The sequence below is a fragment of the Pinus tabuliformis genome, chromosome 3_1 (assembly GCF_031772625.1).
Source record: "Pinus tabuliformis cultivar Carrire ecotype Pingquan chromosome 3_1, CPIR1, whole genome shotgun sequence".
Lineage (NCBI taxonomy): Eukaryota > Viridiplantae > Streptophyta > Pinopsida > Pinales > Pinaceae > Pinus > Pinus tabuliformis.
In genome coordinates, this window is record NC_142301.1 from 655,621,574 (window position 1) to 655,647,685 (window position 26,112).

Below are 26,112 nucleotides of genomic sequence, written 5' to 3' on the forward strand. Positions count from 1 at the left end.
TTTAAGTCAGTGAACAGTTACCCTGGAGACTAGGTTGAGCCATTTTGTGCATAAGTTATGGTGTTTCTCCATTTGAAATAAGGATTGTAAGATTATGTGACAATTGCATAATTATGTTTCACAATTGAAGAGGGTTGAGAGGCCTAATAAGTGTCCTAACAACAAGCCACAATTATAGAAATGATAGCGCAGTCATTTTGAAGAAGAAGGTAGGTTTGTTCAATAGTTTGCAACAACATTTAAGAGTATTATATGCTCTAACCTGGATTCCCCAAACTCAAAGAAAAAGATGCATCATTCTCAAGGATAGTAAGAGTAGAAATCAAGGCTAACAACAAGTGGATGGCCTTAGAAATCTTGGATCTAAAAGGCCTTGTAGCAAGATAAAGGTATGTATAATGGTTTTATGAATAAAGGGTACACATGCATTAGGATTTTGTTGAATAATAATCTAGTGTGTCTAAATGTTCTGGTATCTAGGGATTATAAACCCTAGATAAGACCTATATTTAAAAACCTAGTAAAAAGCCATAACCCTAATCTAGTTTTCTCCCTCATAGAAACCCTAAATCTTGATATATGGGATTTGCAATGAAAATCTAGGCCATATGGTGAATCCTAGTGAGAATGGTCCCTAGTGTGTGACATCAAGACCCTAGGGTTGATGTTTCCAAATTAAATATCAAGAAATTTAGGGTTTGTGTCTAGGAATCCTAGGAGTGTATCCTCTAAGATACCATGAAAACCATACCCTAACAAAATTGACATCATGCTCTAGTATTTGTATATTTTTGGTGGTACTTGTAAGTGAATGTTACAGGTACATGATTAAGGAAGCAAAATGAGAAAATACATATTGATTTTATGTCACGAATATCATGATGAATAGAAAGAATGTATTGGATCCTTGGGCACTCTAACAAAAGTAGACTCATATGGACATGAACCATGAGGATGTTAATGATTTGTTAAATATTATCATGGAAAGAGGGAGCCTTTATTTACAAAAATATAAGTATTATGTTTCCTTCTCTTTTCATTACATTGTTGTCAAATTTCCTCTTTATATCTAAAATTATTTTTGTCACTTGATTATAATCCTTTCCCTTGTGTTTTCCTTGGAAAGAAGGTTTGCAGGTATATTCTAAAGAATGTTTGAAAGTAAGGATTATGGATAAATTTAGAAGAAGCCTTTTCAAGGTTTGCAGAAAAAAACAACTCAAGATATGTTTTAAGATTTATAGAAAAAAGGTACGACCATTTTGTCTCTAAAATTTCTCTCTCATCTTTAGGGTTTTGCTACAAAAACATGAACATTCGTATATTGTGACGGTGTTTGATCTTTAGATTAAGTCAACCCTTATAATAACTATCTTTTGTTGTTTGTTAAGTTTGATAAAACCCTATCCTTTTTATTTTTAGGGTTTGTTGATGATATCTAGAGCATACGATAAAACCCTAGCTTTTTAGGGTTTGTTGATATTATATAAAGTTTATGACAAAACCATTGTAGAAGTTGATAGAAAGGTCCTAAGGTGTCAACAATGAAACCATAGGTGTAAAATGCTTCTCACGTGATTAAAACCCTAACATAGTTTAGTTGTTGAATATCTAAGGTTTAATATTAAAAAAAATTATGATGATATCTAAGGTTTGTGATAAAACCTTAATAAAGGTTGTTGTAAGAGTTTGGGGCAAGAGAGTATAACCCTAGTTAATTTCTAACTAGGTTTGGGTTTTGAATATCGAAAGTTTTGATAACCCTAGATGATCTCCTTATGGTAAAGTTAATATTCATTCTCTTGTACATATATATTTATGCTTGGCTGTACTTGTTGAAGAGATTTGTAGGTACATAGATTTCAAGGGCCTGTAAAGATGTAAGACTACTTGATGACTTTGATGAACATGATGGAAATAAGAAGTTGTGAGAACCCTATTGACATTGAAGTTTACATTGATAGTTTCCCTCATTTCCATGAGAAGATAAGGAATGATGTTTCTAAAGGTTGAAGTTCTCTAATGATGATGCAAAAGAAAGAACTTGTGTAGTTGGAAGGTTAAAGTTGTTGATGATGGACTTATCCCTAGTTGAGAGGGAGCTTCAATGAAGGAAAGTGTATATCCTCCATAGTTGTAAATGAGGACACGATTTATAGTAAAGGCTATGAATAAAGAATAAATATCAAAGAATGGCTAAAGCACTATTCTTTTTTGATGAAGTGGTGAACAAAGACTCAGTAGATTTAAGAAGTGTTGAAGCTGAGTTTAGTGTTGTTGAAGAAGTTGGAGAAGGAAGCTTTCTTATATATTTGTTTGGATATTATGATGAACTAAGAAGCATCAGAATGGTTAAGGACCTTGAATATTGTGTAAGAATATTGATAATAAGAACCAATATATTGAAAGTGATTTGGGTTGTGAGGCTATAGTATGTTCAAATGGATGAAAAAGTGGTTGATGTGTTGATCTGTCCCTCAAAAGTTTGTATATTTTAGAATCATGTTTGTATTTGTGGATATGTCTAATTTGGTTGAGAGTGAGAGATGAGTACCATAAGATACATGTATGATGGTATTTGGGAGGACATCTTGGCATGTTTAGTGTTGATATATCAGTTATAGTTTGGCCTTGATGATGTCTAGATCTCGGTGTGGGAGGGTATCTTGGTCTTATGGATCTCCATTTTAGTGTTTGACCTTGATGATACCTAGATCCCTATGAGGGTTGGTGTCTTGGCATGGATTCCTAGATCGTATTTATATTCATTTGGATTGATACCAATTTTGTAGCCTAATGGTACCTAGTGGAAAATTGTCTTGATGACACCTTAGTCCATGTTGGGAGGATACCTTGGTAGTCCTTGTATCCCTAGCATTGCATATGTTGTTGCACTCTTCTTGGAAAATTTCATATTAAGGTCAACCATGTACTGGTTGAAAAATTCTGAATACCTTGAATACCTCCCTAGTTAAGAGGGAGTGTTGAGAAATGTAACTAGTATCGGTCTTCATAATTGTTGTAATTCTCATGTATTTGTCAAAAGAAAAGAAAAAAGAAAAAATAGTGTAAAATAAAAAATTGTTTATAAGCATAGGTTTCATGATTTATATTTTTTTTTCTAGGTCAAAGAACCCATTAAGTGCTTCTAGGGTTTGTTCCATGAGTCATTTTCCTTATCATTATGTACTAGACCCTTCTTGGGCTCATTATATCAAAGAAGAAAACTATTTTGTATGTAAAAGGTGTCACTTATCACTCTTCCACCAAGTCGGCCTCAAAAGAAGAAAATTCATCCTCATTGAAGGATTTGACCACCTTAAAGAGACTATATACATAAATGCATTTGACCTATTGTGATTCCATCCATCCAAGGAATTCAAACTACAATTTTTAAGTGAAGAGAGAAGTGCAAAGAAGTCTGAAATAGAGGTATTTATCGTTACAAACGAAGAATAAACACAGTGAAGAGGAGTAGACTTTTATCTAGCAAAAGGAACCAATATTCTATATTTTTCTACCACATGTACAAAGAGGGTTGGGGTGAATTGTTGGGCTAAAAGTACACGCCGAATTTCAAAGTTGCAAAGAAGTCTGAGACCCTTGTTGACTTATCTTGAAGAGCTAGCTTGTGTTGACTTGTGAAGGAATTGGCTAGAGTGTGAAGATTCTTCTTGGGAGGATAACTTAGTGGATTGGAGGAGGTATTATTGTTGGTAAAATGGTATTGGTTGTCTCATTTTATTTGGTTTTGAAAGAATAGAAGAAGAATATTTGGGTTTTCCCATAGAAGAGGGGTTTTGCCCTGATTGAGTGCCTACATCTTCTGTTCTTTTCTTGTGTTTGTGATATTCATTGTTTGACATTTGTCTTTATTATAAAAGATATAATAGTTGCAAAGAAGAATTAATAAGGAACATCATAAGAATTATGAATTGGTTAAGGCCTAGATCAGGCATGTTTTTCACACTTTCTACAAGTCAAAATCAGATCTGAAATTGGCAACAAAAACCACAGGACCGAAGCCCAGAAACAAAGGTACAGAAGAGTTGTTTGGAACTTGTTGAATGCAGACTAGAGGGAAGTATATCCCTATGGTAGAGAAAAGTATTGAAGGTAGAGTATGGTGTAGTTTAGGCATAAGAATGAGGCCAAGTTTCAAAGGACCAAACCTGCAAAGAAATTCCCATTCAAAACCAAGAGTCTTGTATATATACAAGAAGAATGAGACTTGTTCTATAAGTTTTGTGGACTAGGAGTAGTGCCTTAAGCCAGTGAATGAGTTACCTTGGAGACTAGGACAAGTCATTTTGTGCACAAGTTATTGATTTTCTCCATATGAAATAAGTACCACAAGATTATGTGATAATTGCAAAAGTATGTTTCACAATTGAAGAGGGTTGAGAGGCCTAAGAAGTGTCCTAACAAAAAACTAAAATTGTAGAAAGGATAATGTTGTCATTTAGAAGAAGGAAAGTAGGTATGTTGAATAGTTTGCAGCAACATTTAAGGCTATCATATACCCTAACCTAGATTGTTCAAACTCAAAGAAAAAGGTGCACAATTCTCAAGGATAGGAAGAGTAGAAATCAAGGCTAACAACATGAGGATGTACTTAGAAATCCTATATCTAAAAGGCCTTGTACCAAGATAAAGGTATGTAATATTTAAGTTATGTATAATGGTTTTATGAATAAAGGGTCTACATGCATTAGGATTTTGTTGAATAAGAATCTAGGTTTTGTAAAGTTTTTTTTTTTATCTAGGATTATAAACCCTAGGTAGGACCTAGATTGAAAACCCCTACTAAAAACTCTAACCCTAATTTGGTTTGTTCCATCTTAGAAACCCTAGATCTTGATATATAGGGTTTGAAAGGAAAATCTAGGGCATATGGTGAATCCTAGTGAAGATGGTCTATATTGTGTGACATCAAGACCCTAGGGTTGATGTTTCCAAATGAAATATCAAGTTAGGGCTTTTGTCTAGGAATCATTAGAGTGTATCCTCTAAGATACCATGAATAACCTATTCTAATAAAATTGACACCATGCTCTCATATTTGTATATTTTTGGTGGTAATTGTAAGTGAATGTTATAGGTACTTGATGAAGGAAGCAAAATGAGGAATGATATCTTGATTTTATGTCAAGAAGAGCATGATGAATAGAAAGAATGTATTTGATCCTTGGGCACTCTAACTAAAGTATAATCATATGGAGGTGAACCATGAGGATGTTAATTCTTTGTTAAAGACTGCCATGTTAAGAGGGAGCCCTTATTAACAAAAAAATATGTATTTTGTTTCCTTCTCTTTTTATTACATTTTTGTCAAATTTTTTCTTTATATCTAACATTATTTTTGTCACTCGATTATAATCACTTATTGTGCTTTCCTTCGAAAGAATGTTTGCAGGTATATTCTAAAGAATGTTTGAAAGTAAGGACTGTGTCTAGATTTAGTGGAAGCCTTTTCAAGGTTTGTAGAAAGAAGCTACTCGAGGTATGTAAGATTTATCGCAAAAAGGTATGATCATTTTGTCTCTAAAATTGCTCTCTCATATCTAGGGTTTTGCTACAAAATCATGAAGATTCGTATATTGTGAGGGTAGTTGACCTTTAGTTTAAATCAACCCTTGTAATAACTATCTTTTTCTATTTGTTTAATTTGGTAAAACCTTAGCCTTTTTATATTTATGGTTTTTAATGATATCTAGGGCATACGATAAAACCCTAGCTTTTTAGGGTTTGATGATAATATAGAAATTTTATGACAAAACCCTTGTAGAAGTTGATAATAAGGTCCTAGGGCATGAAAAGTGAACCCCTAGGTGTAAAATGCTTCCGACATGGTTAAAATCCTAACATGGTTTAGTTGTTGAATATCTAAAGTTTAATATTAAAAGTTTTGATGATGACTTTTATAACGTGATAGAAAGAGGAAGTTGTGAGAACCCTAATGACATTGAAGTTTACATTGACAGTTTCCCTTGTTTCCATGAGAAGATAAATAATGATGTTTCTAAGGGTAAAAGTTCTACAATGATATGATGATGCAAAAGAAAGTGCCCGTGTAGCTGGAAGAATAATTTTTTTGATGATGGAATTATCCTTAGTTGAGAGGGAGCTTCAATGAAGGAAAATGTATATCCTCCATAGTTGAAAAGGATGACATGATTTATAGTAAAGACTATGAAGAAAAAATAAATATCACAGAATGGCTAAAGCATTATTCTTGTTTGATGAAGTGGGAAACAAAGACTCGATTGATTTGAGAAGTGTTGAAGTTGAGTTTGGTGTTGATGAAGAAGTTGGAGAAGGAGGCTTTCGTTAATATTTGTTTGGACATTATGATGAAATAATAAGCATCAAAATGGTTGAGGACCCCATAGATTGTGTTATCATATCGATAATAAGAACCAATATATTGAATGTGATTAGAGTCGTGAGGCTACAATATGTTCAGATAGATGAACAAGAAGTTGACGTGTTGATATCTCCCTAAGAAGTTTGTATATTTTAGAAGAATGATTGGATTTTTGGATATCTCTGATTTGGTTGAGAGGGAGAGATGAGTACCATAATTTTATCATATGATGGTACTTGGGAGGACATATTTGCATGGTTGGTGTTGAGATCTTAGTTATAGTTTGGCCTTGATGATGTCTAGATCCCGGTGTGGGAGTGTATCTTGGTCTTATGGAGCTTCGTTTTAGTGTTTGACCTTGTTGATACTTAGATCCTTGTGAGGGTTGGTGTTTTGGCATGGAGACATAGATGGTATCTATATCTAGTTGGATTGATACTAGAGTTGTAGCTTGATGGTACCTATAGTGGAAAATTGACTTGATGACACCTAAGTCCCTATTGAGAGATACCTTGGTAGTTTTTGTATCCCTAGCATTGTGTATGATGTTGCACTCTTATTGGAACATTTCAAATTGATATCAACCTGGTATCGATTGAGAAATTATGAATACCTTTGTAGTTAAGAGCGAGTGTTGAGAAACATAACTAGTATCGTTCTTCATAATTATTGTAATTCTCATGTATTTGTCAAAAGAAAAGAAAAAGAAAAATTATTGTCAAAGAAAAATTATTTATAAGCATGGGTTTCATGCTTTATTTATTTTGTTTCTAGGTCAAAGAACCCATTAAGTGCTTCTAGGGTTTGTGTCATAATTCATTGTCCTTGTCATTATGTATTAGACCGTTCTTGGGCCCATTGTATCAAAGAAGAAAAATATTTTTTTATGTAAAAGGTGTCACTTATCATTCGTCCACCAAGTCGACCTCAATAGAAGAAAATTCAGCCTCATTGAAGGATTTGACCACCTTGAAGAGACTATATATAGAAGTGCATTCAACCTATTGTGATTCCATCCATTCAAGGAATTCAATCTGCAATTTCCAAGTGAAGAGAGAAGTGCGAAATCCTAAAAGAGAAGTCTGGGAAGAATAAACATAGCGAGGAAGTGACTTTTATCAAACAAAAGGAGTTGAGATTATATGTTTTTATGCCACACTGCGAAGAGGACTAAGCTAAATTGCAAGGTCCAAAGTACAGGCCAAATATCAAAGTTACAAAGAGGGTTGAGACTCCTATTGACTTATCTTGAAGAGCTAACTTGTGTTGACTTGTGAAGAAATTGGCTAGAGTTTGACTAATCTTCTTGGGAGAACAACATGGCAGATTGTAGGACGTCTTACTGTTGGGAAAATGGTCTTGGTTGTCTCATTTTATTTGGTTCTAAAAGAAGAGAAGAAGAATTTCTGGGTTTTCCCCTAAAAGAGGGATTTTGCCCTGGCTGAGTGCCTACATCTTCATTGTTTGACATTTGTCTTGATGATAAAACATATAATAATTGCAAAGAATAATTAATAAGGAACATCACAAGAAAGTGTCAAGAAAGAGAAATCAAATTAAATAAAACCATAACTATGTTACCCTAAGTATTTCTCAACATCATGAATACCTTAGCTATTTTATTTTTATAAAGGGTAATGAAGGTATCTTTATTTTGGAAATCAACATTAAATGTGAATAAGTTGGTTTTTGGAAATTATACACCTGATAAGGAACCATTAGATTGGAAGACTAGAATGAAAATTTGTAGGTGCTACTAGAGGGTCAGAATACCTGCATGACAAATCCAACCCACTAGTGATATATTGGGAAAAATCAACATTAAATGTGAATAAGTTGTTTTTTTCCAAATCTTCCACCTGATAAGGAACCATTATATTGGAATACTAGAATGAAAGTAGTTGTAGGTGTTGCTAAAGGGTCGAAATACCTGCATGAAAAATCCATCCCACCAATGATATATCGCGATTTGAATGCTCCAATATCGTATTGGATTAAGGGTTTCATTCTAAGTTATTTGATTTTGGATTATCTAAACTTGGGCTGGTTGGAGATAAGACTCATGTTTCTACCCGTGTGATGGGAACCTATGGATATTGTGCACCAAAGTTTACTATGACTGGTCAATTGACAATAAAATCATATTTCTACATTTTGGGGGTTGTTTTATTAGAATTAATCATAGCTAGGAAAACCATTGACAATTCCAGGTTGGCACGGAAGCACAACCTTGTTGCTTTGGTATGTATGTATTCTTACGCTTTAATTTATTTCATGATTTGCATGGATGAAGTACTGGAGGATTTCAAACAAAAATGGATATTTACTGAAGTTTGTTTAACATTAAATAAGGGGATTGTTTTCTTTGTGTTTGTTCGAATTGAAAACAAGTTAGACTATTGGATTTGTTTAAACATTGTGTAGGCTTAGAACTATTTATTTGGATATCATTACCTTTTGGCAGAACCCTTCAATTTATTAAAACTCTTTTATTTTAATGTATCTCTTAGTCATAAGCATTAAGTGCCTCACAATTTGGCTATTTCAAGCACAACCATTGATAAGGATGGAAGGAAGTTGTCACAAATGGTTGACCCATTGCTTCAAGCATGTTATCCTATGAGAGGTTTGTATCAAGCTCTTGTTGTGGAAACGATGTGTGTCTAGGAACAAGACACAATGCATCCTCTAATTTCAGAAGAAGTGACTTCTCTTACCTACCTTACATCCTAGACATGTGATCTTGATACACATTCAGTTGTAAATTCTCACTTTGCTCTTACCACACCTTATTGACCAAGAAGGGATAATGAAAAGAAGTTAACTAGTAGTGCATTTGAAAATGAAGAGGCTAGAGAAAATCAAAATCTTGGTGTTCATTCTCCATCTATAAATTCATAGGGTTCTCCAAAAAAAAAAATACAGCAGTTGTTGAAACCAAAACATGGGTTGAGAGGGGTGAAAAGAAAAGGGGAAATACTCAGGGTGAAGATCATGAAGGTGTCTGCAAGGGATGTGTATTGGGCAAGAATACCAAGAGACAATTTGGAAACAGTGTTTCGCAGTCGAAACAAATCTTGCATCTCATTCACTATGATGTGTGTGGCCCTATGATTCCAAAATCACTTGGAGGCCATCTATACTATGTCACATTCATATATGATTATTCAAGAAATACAAAGGTTTACTTAATGAAAACCAAGGATGAAGAATTTACAAAATGCCAATAATTCAAGGTTGGAGTGGAGAACCTTACAGAAAGAATAATCAAGATACTAAGATTTGATAATGGAGGAGAATATACATCCAAAGATTTTATAACATTCCATAAGGAATCTCGAATTAAGAGGGAGTTTATACTCCCATACAATCCCGAACAAAAAGGAGTTGCAGAAAGAAAGAATAGAACTATTGAATAAAGTGTAAAAGCAATGTTGCATGATCAAGATCTACCTGAGTTTCTGTGGGGAGAGGCAACAAAGATAGCGATCTACATTTAGAAACAATGTCCTCACATATCTCTAGATAACAAGACTATGGAAGAAGTGTTCATTGGAAAGAAGCCATATGTAGATCATCTTCGAATCTTTGGGTGTCCTATGTATATTCATATACCAAAGGACAAAAGAAAGAAGTTGGATCCTTTCATGATGTAAGAGCATTCAACTCAAGAAAAATCGTTGTATTTTAGTAGACATAGGGGGTCTTCTGTTTCAAGGAAGTTGGTTTCCTAAGTATTGAATTAATGTAATTATTTAGGCTTTTGAGTGATTTTAATGAGAATAGGGATTTAATTAAATATAGTGAGGCATATTTGTAAATATTCTCGAATGTAGGAGAATATGAGAGATTTAGGATAGTTGAGAGATTGAGGGATTTGAGAATTAATTGTAAATCTTAGATTAGGAGTTAGTTCATGATTTTGTGGATTAGAGAGGATCCTTAGAGATAAGAAAGAGATTTTAGGATTTTGTTGAGAAGTTTATGGATCTAAACCAAGAATTGGTTGTAGAATCCTTTTGTATAAATGCAAGCCAAAAAGGCATAGAAAAAAGGTTAGCTAGTTAGCTAGTTAGAGAGTAGAGGTTTGATTGTAAGCCTACGGGCAGATTGTGAAACAGAGGCCACTGACATCGAAAATCAGGCAAGAGAGACAGATAGTCTAAATATGTAATCATTTGTTTGTATATACATATAAAGAGATTTAATTCCAAAACTGTATAAATGTGTGGTTTGAATATGGAATGATAAGTTGTGTGAATCATAGCTCTGCATAGTATATGTATGCAGGTGGAGTTCAGGAAAAACACAGAGAAGAAGAATGACACAGAGGATCGTAATGGATCTTGAATCTGATTGAAGGATCAAAGTGAAAGCTCTGGAGGGACAGTGATTAAAGAAACACACGAAGTTAAGCTCAGGAGAGAGTCGCGCAGCAGAACAACGGAAGAACGAGAACCTGAAGAAACCCGAAAACCACAGAAAACACTGAAGGAATGGCGTAAAAACCCAAGAGACGGATGAAGGAGTAAAATATCGATGCACAGGAGCCGTTGGATCTAGATGATCAACGAACAAGATTTTTTCGTGATGGGCAGCTAGGATTAAGTCACAAAGAATGGGATAATTGGCATCGCATCGCAATATATCTCATAAGCGAGTGAAGCGGCCTTAAGCGATTGCGATTTGCGACGTGTGAGATTGTTGCTAACCGTTGGATCATGTGCTTTGATCAACAGTGGAGGATCGTTGATAAACGCCGCATCGCAATATTTATTTGTGATGAATTAACCTTGGGCCTCAAGGAAGTGCGACATGCGAAGTCCGATGCGATCGACAATTAGATTGAATCACAATATTCCATGGTAAATGTATCAGCCCTAAAAAACTACGATATGCAAAAGTGCGATGAGCGATGTGAGCGAACCCAAGAAGGTTATAGGCGAGGTTGTATTTGATTTGGAGTCTGGTTTCGTTATCGCATATCAAATTGGAAAGGGGGAAGGCTTGTTAGTGTGACCCGCGAGAATTGCAATGGCCAATGATCTGATGGAGTAAACCAATGGTGTAGAATGAATGCGAAAGGTGGAGCGTCAGGAGAATATATATAAAAGTCGTGGAATGGTGGAAGTGTGATCGCATTCCGCAGATCGAGAGTCTCAATTCCAAGTTCTTAATGGTTTTGAAACCCGCGATTGCGATAAAGGTAAACCTCAAGAAATGTGCAAAGACCGAGGAACTGCGAAAAGGTAAGATTTCATATGTTTGTGGAGTATTTCTATTATGTAAGCATTATAATAGAAATAAAGCGGATAGAAGGTTTGATGGGTAAGTCTATGTATAACCATAGTTATAGAGTGGGGTTTAGTTATATGTGCAGGCATAAAGATTTGTGAAAGTTTATGAGGGTGAATAAGTCCCGATGAGAAAGGATTGATGCAAGGGACAAACTGTGGTTAGTATCAAATATGCATACTGTGGGTATCGCAGGGCTTTCCTACGTCATTTCGGTATGAAGGGTATATTTTTTAGGTATAGTAACTCATCAAAAGATTATAGAATCTATATGAAAGATAGACATCACATTGAATTTAGTCGTGATGCCATATTTTATGAAAGTATAGCATGCAAGAAGTCAAAAGAAATTTCTATAGATTATGATGATGAAGTACTTCTGATATTTGAGGAGGAAGTTAACAAGGAAGGAGTAGAATCACGCCATGAAGAAGAAAGACCTAGTGAACCTGTTCAACCTGTGGTCATTCCATAAACAAGGAAAAGACCTAATTGGTTGAAATGCACACTGCTTGATGCAGAAGTTCATGGGGTAGCATAAGGAACATTTAGAGAAAGTAAGAGACCCAAGAAATATTCTAGGTATATTGTATACATGACAAAATTAATAGAAGCAGAACCATCCACCTTTGAAGAGGTTTCAGAACATCAAGAATGGAAGGATGCCATGAATGAAGACTATCAATCTACAATGATGAATGGAGTCTGGGAGATCATACCTAGGCCCAAAGACAAATTTGTGGTTACTTCTAAGTGGATCTACAAGATCAAGCATGCAGCTGATGGAAGTATAGATAAGTATAAAGCAAGATTTGTGGCTAGAGGTTTCTCTCAACTTGAAGACATTGACTATGAAGAGACATTTTCTCCAACAGCAAGATATACAATGATTCGATCATTAGTCTCTCTGGTAGCATCGATGGGATGGAACATCCACCAAATGGATGTCAAGACTACGTTTCTGAATGGCACTATAGATGAAGAAGTCTATATAGAACAACCCTTGGGATTTGAATTCAAAGATAGGAAGGCATATTTTGCATATTCAAGAAAACATTATATGGCCTCAAGAAATCACCAAGGGCATGGTATGCTAGAATGGATGCATACTTACATAGAATAGGCTTCCCAAAAAGTTATGTTTACTCGAACCTCTATATTAACGTTGTAAATAATGAACCTGTAATTATTCTTCTATATGTAGATGATCTTCTCTTGACAGGTGTAGAAGGTCGAATTGAAGAATGTAAGAAGCAACTGGGAGCAGAATTTGACATGAAGGATCTTGGGCTAATGCATTACTATTTGGGACTAGAAGTCTGGTAAGGACCGAATAAAGTCTATTTTGGTCAAAGAAAGTATGTGATCGAGATACTAAAGAAGTTCCACATGATGGATTGTAAACCTATGACCACTCAGATGATCACAAACTTGAAGAGACTAAGGAGTTTTGAATCAAGCCTTATGGATCCTTCCAAGTGAAGACAACTTGTTGGCTCATTGATGGACTTGGTGAATACTCATCCAAACATATGTTTTGCAATAAATGTACTCGGTCAATTCCAAGTGGAGTTGAAGCATTATCACTGGATAGCAGAAAATCATATTCTGACGTATATGCAATGAACCATCAAATAATGTCTGAAATATGATAGAAGGAATGATGTTCAATTGATTGGATATACATATTCCGACTAGGGAGGCAATGAACAGGATGGAAGAAGCACTACGGGAGGATGTGTCAATTTAGGATCCTCCATGGTGTCATGGATGAGCAAAAATCAAGACAACGTTGCTTTAAGCAATGTTGAGGCTAAATATGTTGCAGCATGTGAAGTAAGGAGAGAAGCAGTATGGTTAAGGAAGATGTTATCCGCCTTGTTTGAAGGATCGATGAACCCTACAGTAATACTTTATGATAACACCAGTTGTATTTGTTTGTCTGAGTATCCAGTGTTTCATGGAAAGACAAAACACATCAAAAACAAGTATCACTATATTCGAGAGCTAGTACAAAATGGTGTGTTGCAGCTATGGTATATCTTCACCGATGAACAGGTAGCTGACATATTGACGAAATCACTTGTCAATAAGAAGCTTGTATACTTAAGGGACAAACTTGGTTTGGTTGATTTGTCCTCCCTAATTGAGAGGGAGAGATAGGCACTACATGATTGTCTTCACTTGGGAAGAAAAAATGGAGGAGTGGGTAACCATCTGGCATTCGATACTCTTTGAGAATGTGGTAGAGAATTCAAGACAAGAGTAGTCGTGGACCGATATTCTTTGAAGATTAACTACCAAAGATAAGAATAGTCTAATGGAAGGTCATACTCTGTGAACACTCGAGTGAAATATGTACCTTGGAAGATGATGATGATGGTGTCTATACATATTGTTGGAGAGATAGAGTTGTTAGTCAAGGCCTTTCTATGTGACAATGCTAGTTAATATGATGCTAGATAGATGGGTTACCAATCTGACTCTTCTTATGAGATCTCTTCAGATTGAGAATGACCATGTACCTATTATGAATACCCCCCTAGTTAAGAGGGAGTGTTGAAAAATGTGTAACTAGGTTCGGCCTTCATAAGTATGAAATGTATTCTTGTAAATATAAAATGAAAAGAAGTTATTATTATTATTGGAGAATGGTTTTCATGCTCAAGTTATTTTATTTTACAGGTCAAGCACCCATTGAGTGCTTCTAGGGTTTGTCCTAGGTATAAGTGTCATTGTTATATATTGAAGACCCTATGGGCACATTGTAAATTGTAAAGAAAAAATTATTTTGTCTTTAAAGTATCAAAATGCCTACAAGATCAAGTCGGCCTAAGCAACTGTCAAGCCAGCCTACATGAAGAGCCACATCCACCCTTAAAGAAGCCTATATATAGAGAGGAACTTGTCCTCCATTTGGATCACTCATTCATCTCTTAATATGCGAAGAAGCAGAAGAAGAAGAAGAAGTCAAATAAGGAAGTGTGAAGAAGAAGAAGTCGAAGAAGTCGAAGTGTTTTTGGGCCTTATCTATCTCTCTTGGGAAGATCGAAGTTAGGGTTTTTGTGCTGGGAACTTTTGTGGTTCGCTTCTGGAAGGAGAAGAAGAGGAAAGGAAAGTGAAGGTCTCTTAGGGCATCTTATTAGCCCTAAGACTCAAGACAAGGCAACCAAAGTCAAGACGAAGGCTATTAGAGGGAGATCGAAGTCTCTAAGAGAAGTTGCTAGGGAGCAGAATTTCAGATCTACTGGGAGGTCAAAGATATTGCAACAAGAGGTCGTGGTAGACTTGATATTGGAGGGTATTTTTTTGAGTCTCTGGTCATGGTATTCATCAATTTAAGGATCTATAAGAAGAGAATAAATTTATGGGTTTTCCCCTCAAGAGGAGGGGTTTTGGCCCTGGCTTGCAGCCTATATACTGTGTCACTGTTCTTATTGTTTTGGTATTTGTTTGATGTATTGCACATTGGAATAATAACGAACAAAGATAATAAATAAAAGATAACACAAACAGTTATCAAGTTAAGAGAAGTTACATATTCATTGTCTTAGTAAATTCTCAACAAAGTATTGGTCATTTCTTAAGTTGTATAGATGATTGATCATGTAAGATGTTTGTGTAGCGACATATTCCACATTTTTTTCTATGTTGGTCTTGTCAACCACAGAATGAAATGTGTGATCTAATTTTGGGAAACACTACTATGGTTTGGGTTTTGAAAATGTTATTTTTTCTTTCATATAAGCTTGACTTTGCCTAAACATATGTAGGGACAATGGTTTATTATGTGGTACTGGTAAGCTGATAATTACTTTTGTGAATGCACTTTGAAGTAGTGTTTATTATCCATTGTAGCTTGATTAATGAATCAAAGGAACTTTTGACACTGAATCAAATATTAATTTTGATAAGAAATTAGATGTCTTCCATAGCAAACAACTATGACAAACAATTTTCAATCTAGATCATTTCCATTTCTAATTATTTTACAAAGTTCATTCATTTCATATGGATTATTATTTGGCACCTCTATACGGTTGTAGGGTCACTAGAAATACTAAGCTTCTTAATTGTCAAGGACATATCACACATTGAAATTTTTCATAATAGCTTGTGAGGAATTTTAATGTTTCTTATATAAAACCACTAGAGATTTTCACCCGACGTTTGATATTTTTGTTGTATTGAGTAGTTATTGGGGTTTATCACGTTATTAAGACTCGTCAAATTGTCATTTGTCATGGGCATTTCAAATGGTAGTGTAAATGAACTCAAAGGATCTACCAATTGAGCATGCCTTATCAGCACATTTACCAACTCCCCCATGCCACCACCTTTGGTATCTTACCTCCCTTGCACATTTTTAAGCATGGCCTACCCATGTGCGACATGGCCATTTAAAATTTGAAATCCATCAAGTCTTGGGGATTTCTCATGTTCGAGTTCCCTCATCACTCCATCCAACTTATACATCTTAAGCTATCTAGATAGGTAGTTCCTCTGAAGTATTTGATGTACAACCTGATGAACAAAGGGTCAGATCCCAAAAAAGTGAAAACCCTTTGGAAGTGATCTTCAAAAATATGCATAATAGTCATCCTATATTTTGTAAGGTTACCTCTAGTTTCTCTAGATTTTGGGATCCTTTCAGCTAAGGGATCAAGAATCGAGTTCCTTAGCTTTGCATCCTCCAGCATATTCCATTGCTCCTCCTCCTTTGAGAAGGGTTTAGTTGCCTAATTCACTAGAAAGAGGATTCAAGAGAAAGGGTGGTTGTATTCATACTTCTACCCAAACTGGTAGGAATAGAAAGATTAAAAAAGATTATGATTTGGGCCTCGAATTAGGGTGAGTAAAATTTGGTCTAGTGAGAATATGCAAGAGCAAAGCTATTAGGGAAGAGTTGGCATGTAAGACTCTCCCAGAAAAGATTGAAGAAAATGTCTATTGGGAGATTGAGATTATGCAGCGTTTGTCCGGCCATCCTAATATTGTCACACTATAAGCGGTGTATGAAGATGTAGAATCTTTGCATCTTGTGATGGAGTTATGCTCTAGTGGACACTTCACTCACAAGATGTCTACGACTAGAAGCTACTTTGAGCATTAGGGAGCAAACTTGATCAAGGAATTAATAAGTGTCATCAAATATTGTTATGAGTTGGGCGTTGTCCACCGGGATATAAAACTTGAGAATCTTCTCTGAACCAATTCCAGAAAACTGAAGCTAGTTGATTTTGGTTTTTTAATGCAGTTCGCAAAAGGTATTTGTTTTTGAACTGCATCATAATCAACTTTGATTCTGCTTATTAAACATGTATAGAAGGACATTGCCATCATTATTAAATAATTCAATAGTAGTTTTCTTTATGTATTTGATTGAGAGTACTTTTTTACATTCAAACGGGTCAAACATTATCTAAGGAAGGTGGTAGGGATTGCTTCGTATGTTTCCCCTAACGTTTTGACAATGACATATTTAGAAAAAAATGATGTTTGTAGGCCCAATGTCCTCCTACATGCTCTTTTGATAGGCACATTACCATTTCGAGAACAATCATTAGGGGAATTTTGAGGTCTAAAGTGGGTCTCCTAAGGAAATTGTAAAATAATAGTGAAAATAATAAAATAAGATTACATTACATCATCAAATTTTAGAGGGAAAAAAGAAAAAAAACTATTTTTTCAACTCGTATTTTCAACTTATCTCCTTATGTGTTTACTCAAAATTTGAGCAAAAACACTTGTTCGATGCAGAATTTGATTCTTCATCCAAGGAGTACCCATGCTGCATACTTTTGATGGACCATGCTACAGGAAAAATGATAAATACATGAAAAGCGTGATTACAATCACGTTTTTCATGTATCTCTCATTTTTCGTATAGTGGGGTCATCGAAAGTATTCAACATGGGTACTCCTTGGATGTGGAATTCAATTTTTCATTCAACGAGTACTCTCACTCGAAATTTGAGCAAAACCTTGGGGAAATAAGTTGAAAAAGCAATTTTATTATTTTATTATTTTATTATCTTTTTACTTTTTAACTCCAAAAATGGTGAATCGTCCCCCATGGTTGACGTCATCATGTTGAATCCTATTGGTTCTTATAAAATTTATTTTGGTTATACATTTTTCTTAGGAGGCTCATTTTAGACCTCAAAATTCCCCTAATGTTATTCAAGCCATATTTGTGGGTTTTCATTCTGAAGAGTGGCACTCCATATTAGAGCTAGCAGAGTTGCTATCAAGGATGCTTTCAAGGGCAAAGGATTTTCTATCAAGGATGCCTTTACGGGATGTGGAAAAGAGACTTTATCTGTAGGAAGTACAGAGAGAAAAATTGTTGCATTGTTTTAGCGTTAAATATTTTGCATATATGTTATATTTATTTTATGTTCACGGGTAAGTATACATATATGAATCTATTGACCATATTTTAATCTTCGGTTGCAGGCCACCCTTGGATCAAGTTTCACACAGTCTAATATAAAGATTCCAGCGAGCATCCCAAAAGGAAAAAATGGTTTCCTTGCTAGCAAGGGTGAATGCTTAGAAGAATCCTCACTTCCATTATCTCCGTGTAAAAGGGAGAGAAGAGCACATTTTGCAAGTTCAATTCCAACAAACTATGGAGAAGATGAATCTTTCTTTGGGCCTTTGCAGGGTTTCCCACATCCAAGACAACCAGAGATTGATATCCAAGCAGCAAGGACATATGACATTGTGGATGTTATTGCAGTTGTTATTTCCATTATCTTTATTTAAAAGGGAGAGAAGAGCACAAATTGCAAGTTCAATTCCAACAAAGTATGGAGGATGAATCTTTCTTCAGTCCTTTGCAAGGTTTCCCATCTCCAAGAGAACTAGAGATTGATATCCAAGCGGCAGGGACATATGACATTGTGGATGCTCTTGCAGTGACTATTTCACAATAAGGTTATCTGAGGCCAAAAGGAGAAAATTGTTGCACTCCTTGTTCCATTGCAGTGCTCATCTAACTTAAAATGCAGTTTGTGTACAACATTTTGAAAGCATGACATTGTTGACCGCTAATCATTGGTTGTTCATCTAGCAGCTTATGATGTTGATAATGGAAGAGTGACTAACAACATGAGTTCATTGATCCATTCACGGACTAATGGAACGTGAAGATGAAAATATTTGAACATGAAATGAGTCCATTTTTTGTGCCAACTTAAGTTGTGTCCATCGTTTGTGCCAGCTTAAGTTGTGCCTTGCTATTTGTGCTTACCAAATATGTATGGTATTTGAATGGTTTGTTTGGATATCTATACATATCTTTCCCTTAGTGAAGTTGGAAAGTAGTTGGGAAAATGCAAGTACATATTGTTCCTCCATAAAATTGAAAAAAAAAATGGACAAAAAAAATAGAATTGCATTTGTGATTTACTTGACATGCTTATACTTTATAGTTCTTTTGTATCTTCTTTAACAATTAATTATTCTTATTGCCACTATAATTCATCATAAAATATTGTGTTGTAGGAAATAAAGTGTAATTGTTGATGCAGAAAATATTGTTTTCTTCACTTCTTTGTTGTTGAAATACATAAATTGAATTGGGTTCATAGGTTAGGAAAAAAGTGTTCCTGTTATTTGTTGTTGTACTAGATAAGATAAGATTATCAAAACAACTATATCTTGATAAGTTATGGTGGCTGCGAAACATCCATGTAGACATTGAGAGTTTCAAAATCCTTTGGTCATTGTAGCTTCGCAACCCTTGTGTATGCACTCACTTGACGTGAAATTCATATATTCATATTTAGCAATGGTAATTTTCAAAAAGCATAAAAACCTTGGGGACATGGTCCTAGAGCTAGATGAATATTTTCTCAAGCCCTTTGAAGGAGGTGAAGAGGTTTGGAAGTTTCTAGATGCAAGCAAGGTCCTTCTAGATCATAATTTTTGCAAGTCCAAGAGTAAGATAGATGTCACTCTAAATTCCACTTCTATGCAGCATGCTCTGTAGTTTTTTGTTCCATTGAGTTTTGTCCATCCAAGGGCATTAATATAATTTCTTTCTATCCTAGTCCCATTGCTCTCTAGTGTGAAAAAGTTGGGATAATTCCATTGTTCTCTATAGTGTGAAAAACTTTGGATAAATTCCCTTGTGAGATTCAAAGTTTTCAAGCCCCCTTCAAACCAACTTAGAGGTTTTGCCTCAACTTTACATTCTATTGAAAGGATATTTTTATATTCCCCCTCTTTAACTTATGACAAACTGACTTGATCCTAAAAGGCCTCGGAAATATCGCAGTTTTCATACTTTTCATTCTATCTTAACTCCTTGAAGGATGAAAATCGTTGTCTGCATTTACAACCCAAATCTTGGTTCACATTTTCCTATGAACCTATGTGTGAGATCACTTTGAAACTTCCATGATGCATGCATCTATATGTATATTTCGTGATTTTTTTTACTTTGAATATATAATATGATTTTTTCTTTTAACTAAAGAGCTCAAATATGTCGCATTTCGTGATTTTTTTTACTTTGAATATATAATATGATTTTTTCTTTTAACTAAAGAGTTCAAATATGTCGCAGTCCATTTGCTTGTATGTGCTATAGAGAAAAGTTAACTATTTACTAGAGTTTACAGTGCCTTTCCATGAATATGATCTTTGAATTCCCCTGTTTTCTGCAAATATATTATTGAGTTCCTCGACATTGATGAGCCTTACACATGGGTAAGCCTTCATATCCTTATGTTTCTATTTCAAATGTTATTGCATAATATTTGAACAGTCAAAAACCCCCAAAACACTACCGGCATGCATTTGCACCTTTCGGTGCAAATGCTAGTTATAAACTTTTATTGACCAAATGATATTTAATAAAGCCATGGCATATACTATCACCACACATCTTTTGAAGTGTCTAACCAACACATGTGATAAGCATGCAGACATCCTTGATCATTTGTGAGGTCCTGTCCCAAATGAGACAATGAAGCATACAAATTTGCAAGCTATAAGAATTTTGGTTACTTGCCCTCAAATGTGGTTAAGGCTCAAATACAAGTACTACATAGACAACCATCAAAAAGAATTGCATCCATGATAAAAAGAATAAGATTTCTTTAAAACCATAACAAAAATATTTTGCTTTCTTTTCATAATTATTTTTTCTTTATTTCAAATCAATCTTTATTCATACTCCACCTAAGACGTGTTGACATGTCTCCCATATTTGCAGTACCAAAATTTTGAGAACTACTAAAAAAACAATGATAAGTTATTTAACTTCACCTTTAATATTTTAAAGGTAAGACTTATATGATCTTGTTCATGTCCAATTAACATATTTCTCATTTTCAAATTTTCCGAATATAGTACAAACAAATACTTCTAAAAAAGCAATGATAAGTTATTTAACTTCACCTTTAATATTTTAAGGTAAGACTTGTATGATCTTGTTCATGTCCAACTAGCATGTTTCTCATTTTCAAATTTTCCGAATATAATTCAAACAAATAAAGCAATCTAAATTCTTGTACTTCCCACATGTAATCTTCCAGAGAAGATTTCAGATTTCAGAATTATTCATAGCTCTTCCGAAGAATATTTCAAATTTCAGAATTATTCATAGCTTTTAGATTCTTTCAATTGTAAAACGTTTATTGTCAAACACAACCGCCCACATAATATCATACTACAAAATGATCTGCAATTCTCAAATATCATTATGTCCAATGTGTTTGGACTTTTGAAATATCATTGTGTCCAATGTCTGACAATGCAACTTCAGAAATTAACTATTAATCATTAACTCGCATTTATTAATTATATTTTTTTGCCAATATTGGGACTTGTATAATTTTGTGTATAGTTTTACATATGCTAAAACAAATACCTTCTTTTATGTAAAAACACAATCAATATGAATATTTGTTCTATGAGAAAATTACATAAATCCTTTGAATACGAGTCCAATAATGGGCCCATTTCATTTAAAGGACACCTCTACGTTTAACGAAACGGCATATAAAGATATTTTAATAGATATTTTTCATCCATTGATAGTTAATATGTACTTGTACAATATGACCATAATTTTTAGTATCTCAATTTTAGTATAGTTAATATAGATATTTTTGATCCATTGATAGTTAATATGTACTTGTACAATATGACCATAATTTTAGTATCTCAATTTTAGTCTAAATAACATGTAAGCGAAAACATAACTTCAAGTATCATAATTTTAGTCTAAATAACATGTAAGCGAAAACATAACTTCAAGTATCTCAATTTTATTCTAGATAACATAAGTATGCAATTTTTACTATGCGTTATGGAAAGTCATGGCATTTTGATGACAAGAAATTTGATGGTATAATTGCAAACTGAAATGAGCCATTCTTACATTTCACTGGGCAAATTGTAAATGCTCAAAAATATAAATGATAAAATTGTGTGTTAAAGAATTGCTATTTCGAAAGTATAAATTATAAAGTTGTGTTAGAGAATACTTGCCAAGACTTTCTTATGCACTCTTTTGTTAGATATGGATAAAAAATCTTGATGTCCATAATTCATAAAGCAATACCTTGTGAAACAATAAAACTATAAAATAATTAGAGAGAATAAAAGACCGTTCAAAAAAAATAAAAAATCACAAGACACTCAACTATTTTTCTGTAATAATAAACCGACGGAGCACTAGCTCCAATGACAATATGTAAACCTATCATCTATAATTTAATATTTCTTAAGCTAGCACTTTGATCACTTACAAAGAATCATGGACCCTGCAAACTCAAGCTCTCAAATGTCAGATTTCCACATCCATTTGCAAATAAATTATTTTCTGAAATTTAACACTACAAAATATTTCCAAAGTCTAGCCCTCCAATGTCAATTTTTTACAATTGGGCATCGGAAATGACCTATTTGAAAGGCAGTAAGGAGTAGAAATTCTCCACACTTATAATGCTTACATTCAAAGACCATGACAAGACATAGTGGGCTCAATGCAGGTTTTGGTATCTCAAGGCATCTCCATCTATTCAACATTTTACTCATATGATGTAAGAATATGATAATACATTGGTTATAATTTTACTCATTTGACGTAAGAATATGATAATACATTGGTTATAGAATATATTCAGGAAAGAAATGCGAGTACCGTCAGTTGAATGGCCATGTTCTATTTTCTCTCACAAGAAAATACAACATTTTATTAAAATTTTCAAATTCATAACTTCATTAAAATTTTCTGATTCATACCTTATTTTATCTTAATTTTTCAATTTTTTTCCATGAAATATCTTGAGGATACCCAACAGATTATTTAATGCTCAATACCCACACAACAATATTCCCTTTGAGAACTCAACATATTACTTGCAGGAATTGATCCTCGATGGAGTTGATAGCACTCCTCTCATCAACTCGGACTATACCCAATTGACAACTTAACCTTCTGATTACATATTGCTAAATAAAATTCACCTCCAACCTCTACAACCAAAATCTAGATAAAAATAACCAAAATCTAAATAAAATCTAACCTCTGCAACCAAAGCACCATACCATCATAGCTCTCATATTTAGATTTTTCACTATCTGTTGGCCAAGGAATTTTCTGGTGCATGCAACCATATTCATCATCTCATCATGGCTTTAAAAAAAATATCTCCGTTGTTCAAAGAATATTTGGAATCTGGATAGTTTCTAGAAATTCGTTAACCAATGAAATGGTCCTCGTTGCTCCGTTCTGCAAAGGAAATTTTGATGGTTTCTAGAAATTCAAAAGCATGCAAGGGTAGACAATAGTTGAGAGCACACATATTTTCCAACCTCCCCAGCTCAGGAATTACGTTTAGACTCGTGTCAAGGACAGTTACTGTTGAACCTAGTCATTCCTTGAATAAAACCTGGGGTCATTTGTGAATGAATCCACTGTTTAAAATTAAAATTTCCCCATCCCAACTGGCCATTTCTCTAGCTGCGTAGAAATGTCAGCCATTCCAAATATCTATTGAGATCAGAAGAGCATCAATATTGTTTATTTAAATAGATTCCATGTACCTTAATGAAAGAATTCACTGTTCCAAATTAAAATTCCCCCATCCTCTTAACCGGTCATTTCTCTAGCTGCGTAGAAATGTCATTTCGGATATCTATTGAGATCAGAAAAGCATCAATATTATTTAAATACATTCCATGTACCTTGATGAACATTTGCAAATATACCAACAAACGACAGATGAGACAAAATCAGAACAATAGATAAATAGCTATCTAAGTCCACAATATTATGTCTATCCAAAACAAAAAAGCAATGTACTTCCACAACGCTCGACTAGTAGCTCTCAAAATTCACCCCCACTGCTGTGTGGGTTGAGCTTTTAAGACACAAAAGATATGAAACTAAAGTAAAATAACGAATGCCTAGCTAGTCTAAAGGGCCATAATCCTCATACGGTACAGAATGATTCTATAAGTAAAAGAAAAACACAAAATATGGAGCTTACAGTGAAACTCATACAAGATACAACCATAGTTTTAAAAACCAACCAGTTTGAACCGGTAACCAGTCAAACCAGGATCGGTCAGCCACCTTCAGCCAATGACCCAGTAGAAAAATCTGGTTTGGGAACCAGTTGGTACCACTACCAACCGGTCTGAACCAGCAGGTTTTGCTCCAAACCAAGCCAATCAGATCTCACGTGTTGGGGGAGACTAGAACAATTTTCTATTATCTGATGGACTGGGTGAATGTAGGCCAACACGCCTACTTGAAACAAACACAGAATGACCCCTTCAACAACATTTTTTGAGAGCCCCTTTTTCATCTAATGGAGAGAGTGAATTTTAGAGACAAGACTCCATCTAGTTTTGTAATCAATGTACTTCTAAAAACCCAATAACAGGGATTCTAATATAATCTAGTTTCATTTTCTCCAACCAAAGGAATACGAACATGAAACATGCAACCACATTTCAGAATGGTCGAAAACAAATGAATCAATGAACATCTGTCACCACATACACTATAATATCAATACTCAAGCGGGACTAAAGCAACTGAATTGTAACTCGTGTCTTATGCGAGATAGAAAAGAATGTCCAGAACTAAAGAACTTAGTTTCACAAAAAAATAGAGAAAACAATCAAATGTTATTGCATAGCTTCTAGTACCTAGTACTAATTCTCAGGTTGCAATGTTCCTTTAAAAGAATCGATATGATACCAACTGCAAGCATGGACTAACAGTGAACAAGAAGAAACTAATATATATATCAATGAATACAGAGGATAAATGAATTGCCTGCTAGATCTGCCTCTCATATTTGCTGGTCTCATCCAGACTCCAGAGTCCAATCAGAAATCTCATAACTGCTATTTTAAAAGCCCACTCAACTACCGAAATAATCTTTCAATATGCATAAACATAAACTACATCATGTCAAATGCCAAATGAAGTACCCTATAGTGTGGAGGGAATTTCGCCAATTACATCCACCCCATTGTCCAACCACCACCATCACAAGACAAAATCGTAAGGACTGTCATAGCCAGGACTCCAAAGTAATTTCCGGCTCGCAGCAGGGGGTGCCAATCCAGGAATGTTACGAATGTTTTTGTTCTTTGGGTTCACAATCTGCAATATTAACAGGCAGCCACAAAAAATTATATGCTACAAATGGAACTCCAAATCAAATCTCAGGGTTAGTACCAAAATATAGAACATGAATACAACTCACCTTAACAACAATGATAGCTATTACACCACAGACAATTAAAAACAGAAAGGCCATAATACAGCGATCTGTAGCCACCTGAAAAAGGTGAGAGTAAAAGTAATCCATTTAACATCAAATACAGAAATATGAAAGCAAATTCTCCAGCATTCATTCATACATGATAAATGTACAAAAACAAAACACACCTGTCTACCAATCTCCTTCACCAGCTGAGTAGCCTTTTTGATCGAAAACTGAATAGTATCTAGTTCATTGACAATCCTGCCCATTTGCTCTGTCTGAAGGGCACTCACAGACAATTAAAGCATGTTTATCATAATGAGACACTGCTTGCTTATTCTCTAAGAAAAGCAAATTGAGATGTTTAAGATACACAATTGAAGCAACCAATACAATTTAAATATGGTGCTTAAACATGTGAGCCCTTCCATGCCAGCAAGGCCCTCCATGAATACAGTGATTCATCCTCTGGGTTCTCTATGAAAACATATAGCAGTCAAAACAATTTATATTATTTTTGACGCCCTAACCTTGTAAAGTTATAGATGGTTTACATAAGCATATTGCTTGCAGCAAGGGATGTAACGAAACATGATCCTAGCTTCATAAATGCATGTCAAAATTCTTTTATGGCTCTCATTTGTAATCTTCTTTCACAACTTCTTCAGTGTATTTTGCATATGCAAAAGTCTTTACTACATT

General features: G+C 34.6%; 1 protein-coding gene across 2 annotated transcripts in view; it reads right to left on the reverse strand.

Moving 5' to 3' along the window:
• Positions 1-24,919: 24,919 nt before the first annotated feature.
• Positions 24,920-26,112, reverse strand: part of LOC149188779 (putative plant SNARE 13) — a 70,042-nt gene continuing 68,849 nt past the window's right edge. For both annotated transcript variants that reach the window (XM_089411700.1, XM_089411699.1), the window contains exons 8-10: positions 25,596-25,688; positions 25,411-25,485; positions 24,920-25,307 (exon numbers count right to left, since the gene is read on the reverse strand). In XM_089411700.1, the coding sequence (XP_089267826.1) occupies positions 25,191-25,307; positions 25,411-25,485; positions 25,596-25,688 (285 nt within the window). In that variant the 3' untranslated portion in view covers positions 24,920-25,190. The remainder of the gene's footprint in view (positions 25,308-25,410; positions 25,486-25,595; positions 25,689-26,112) is intronic.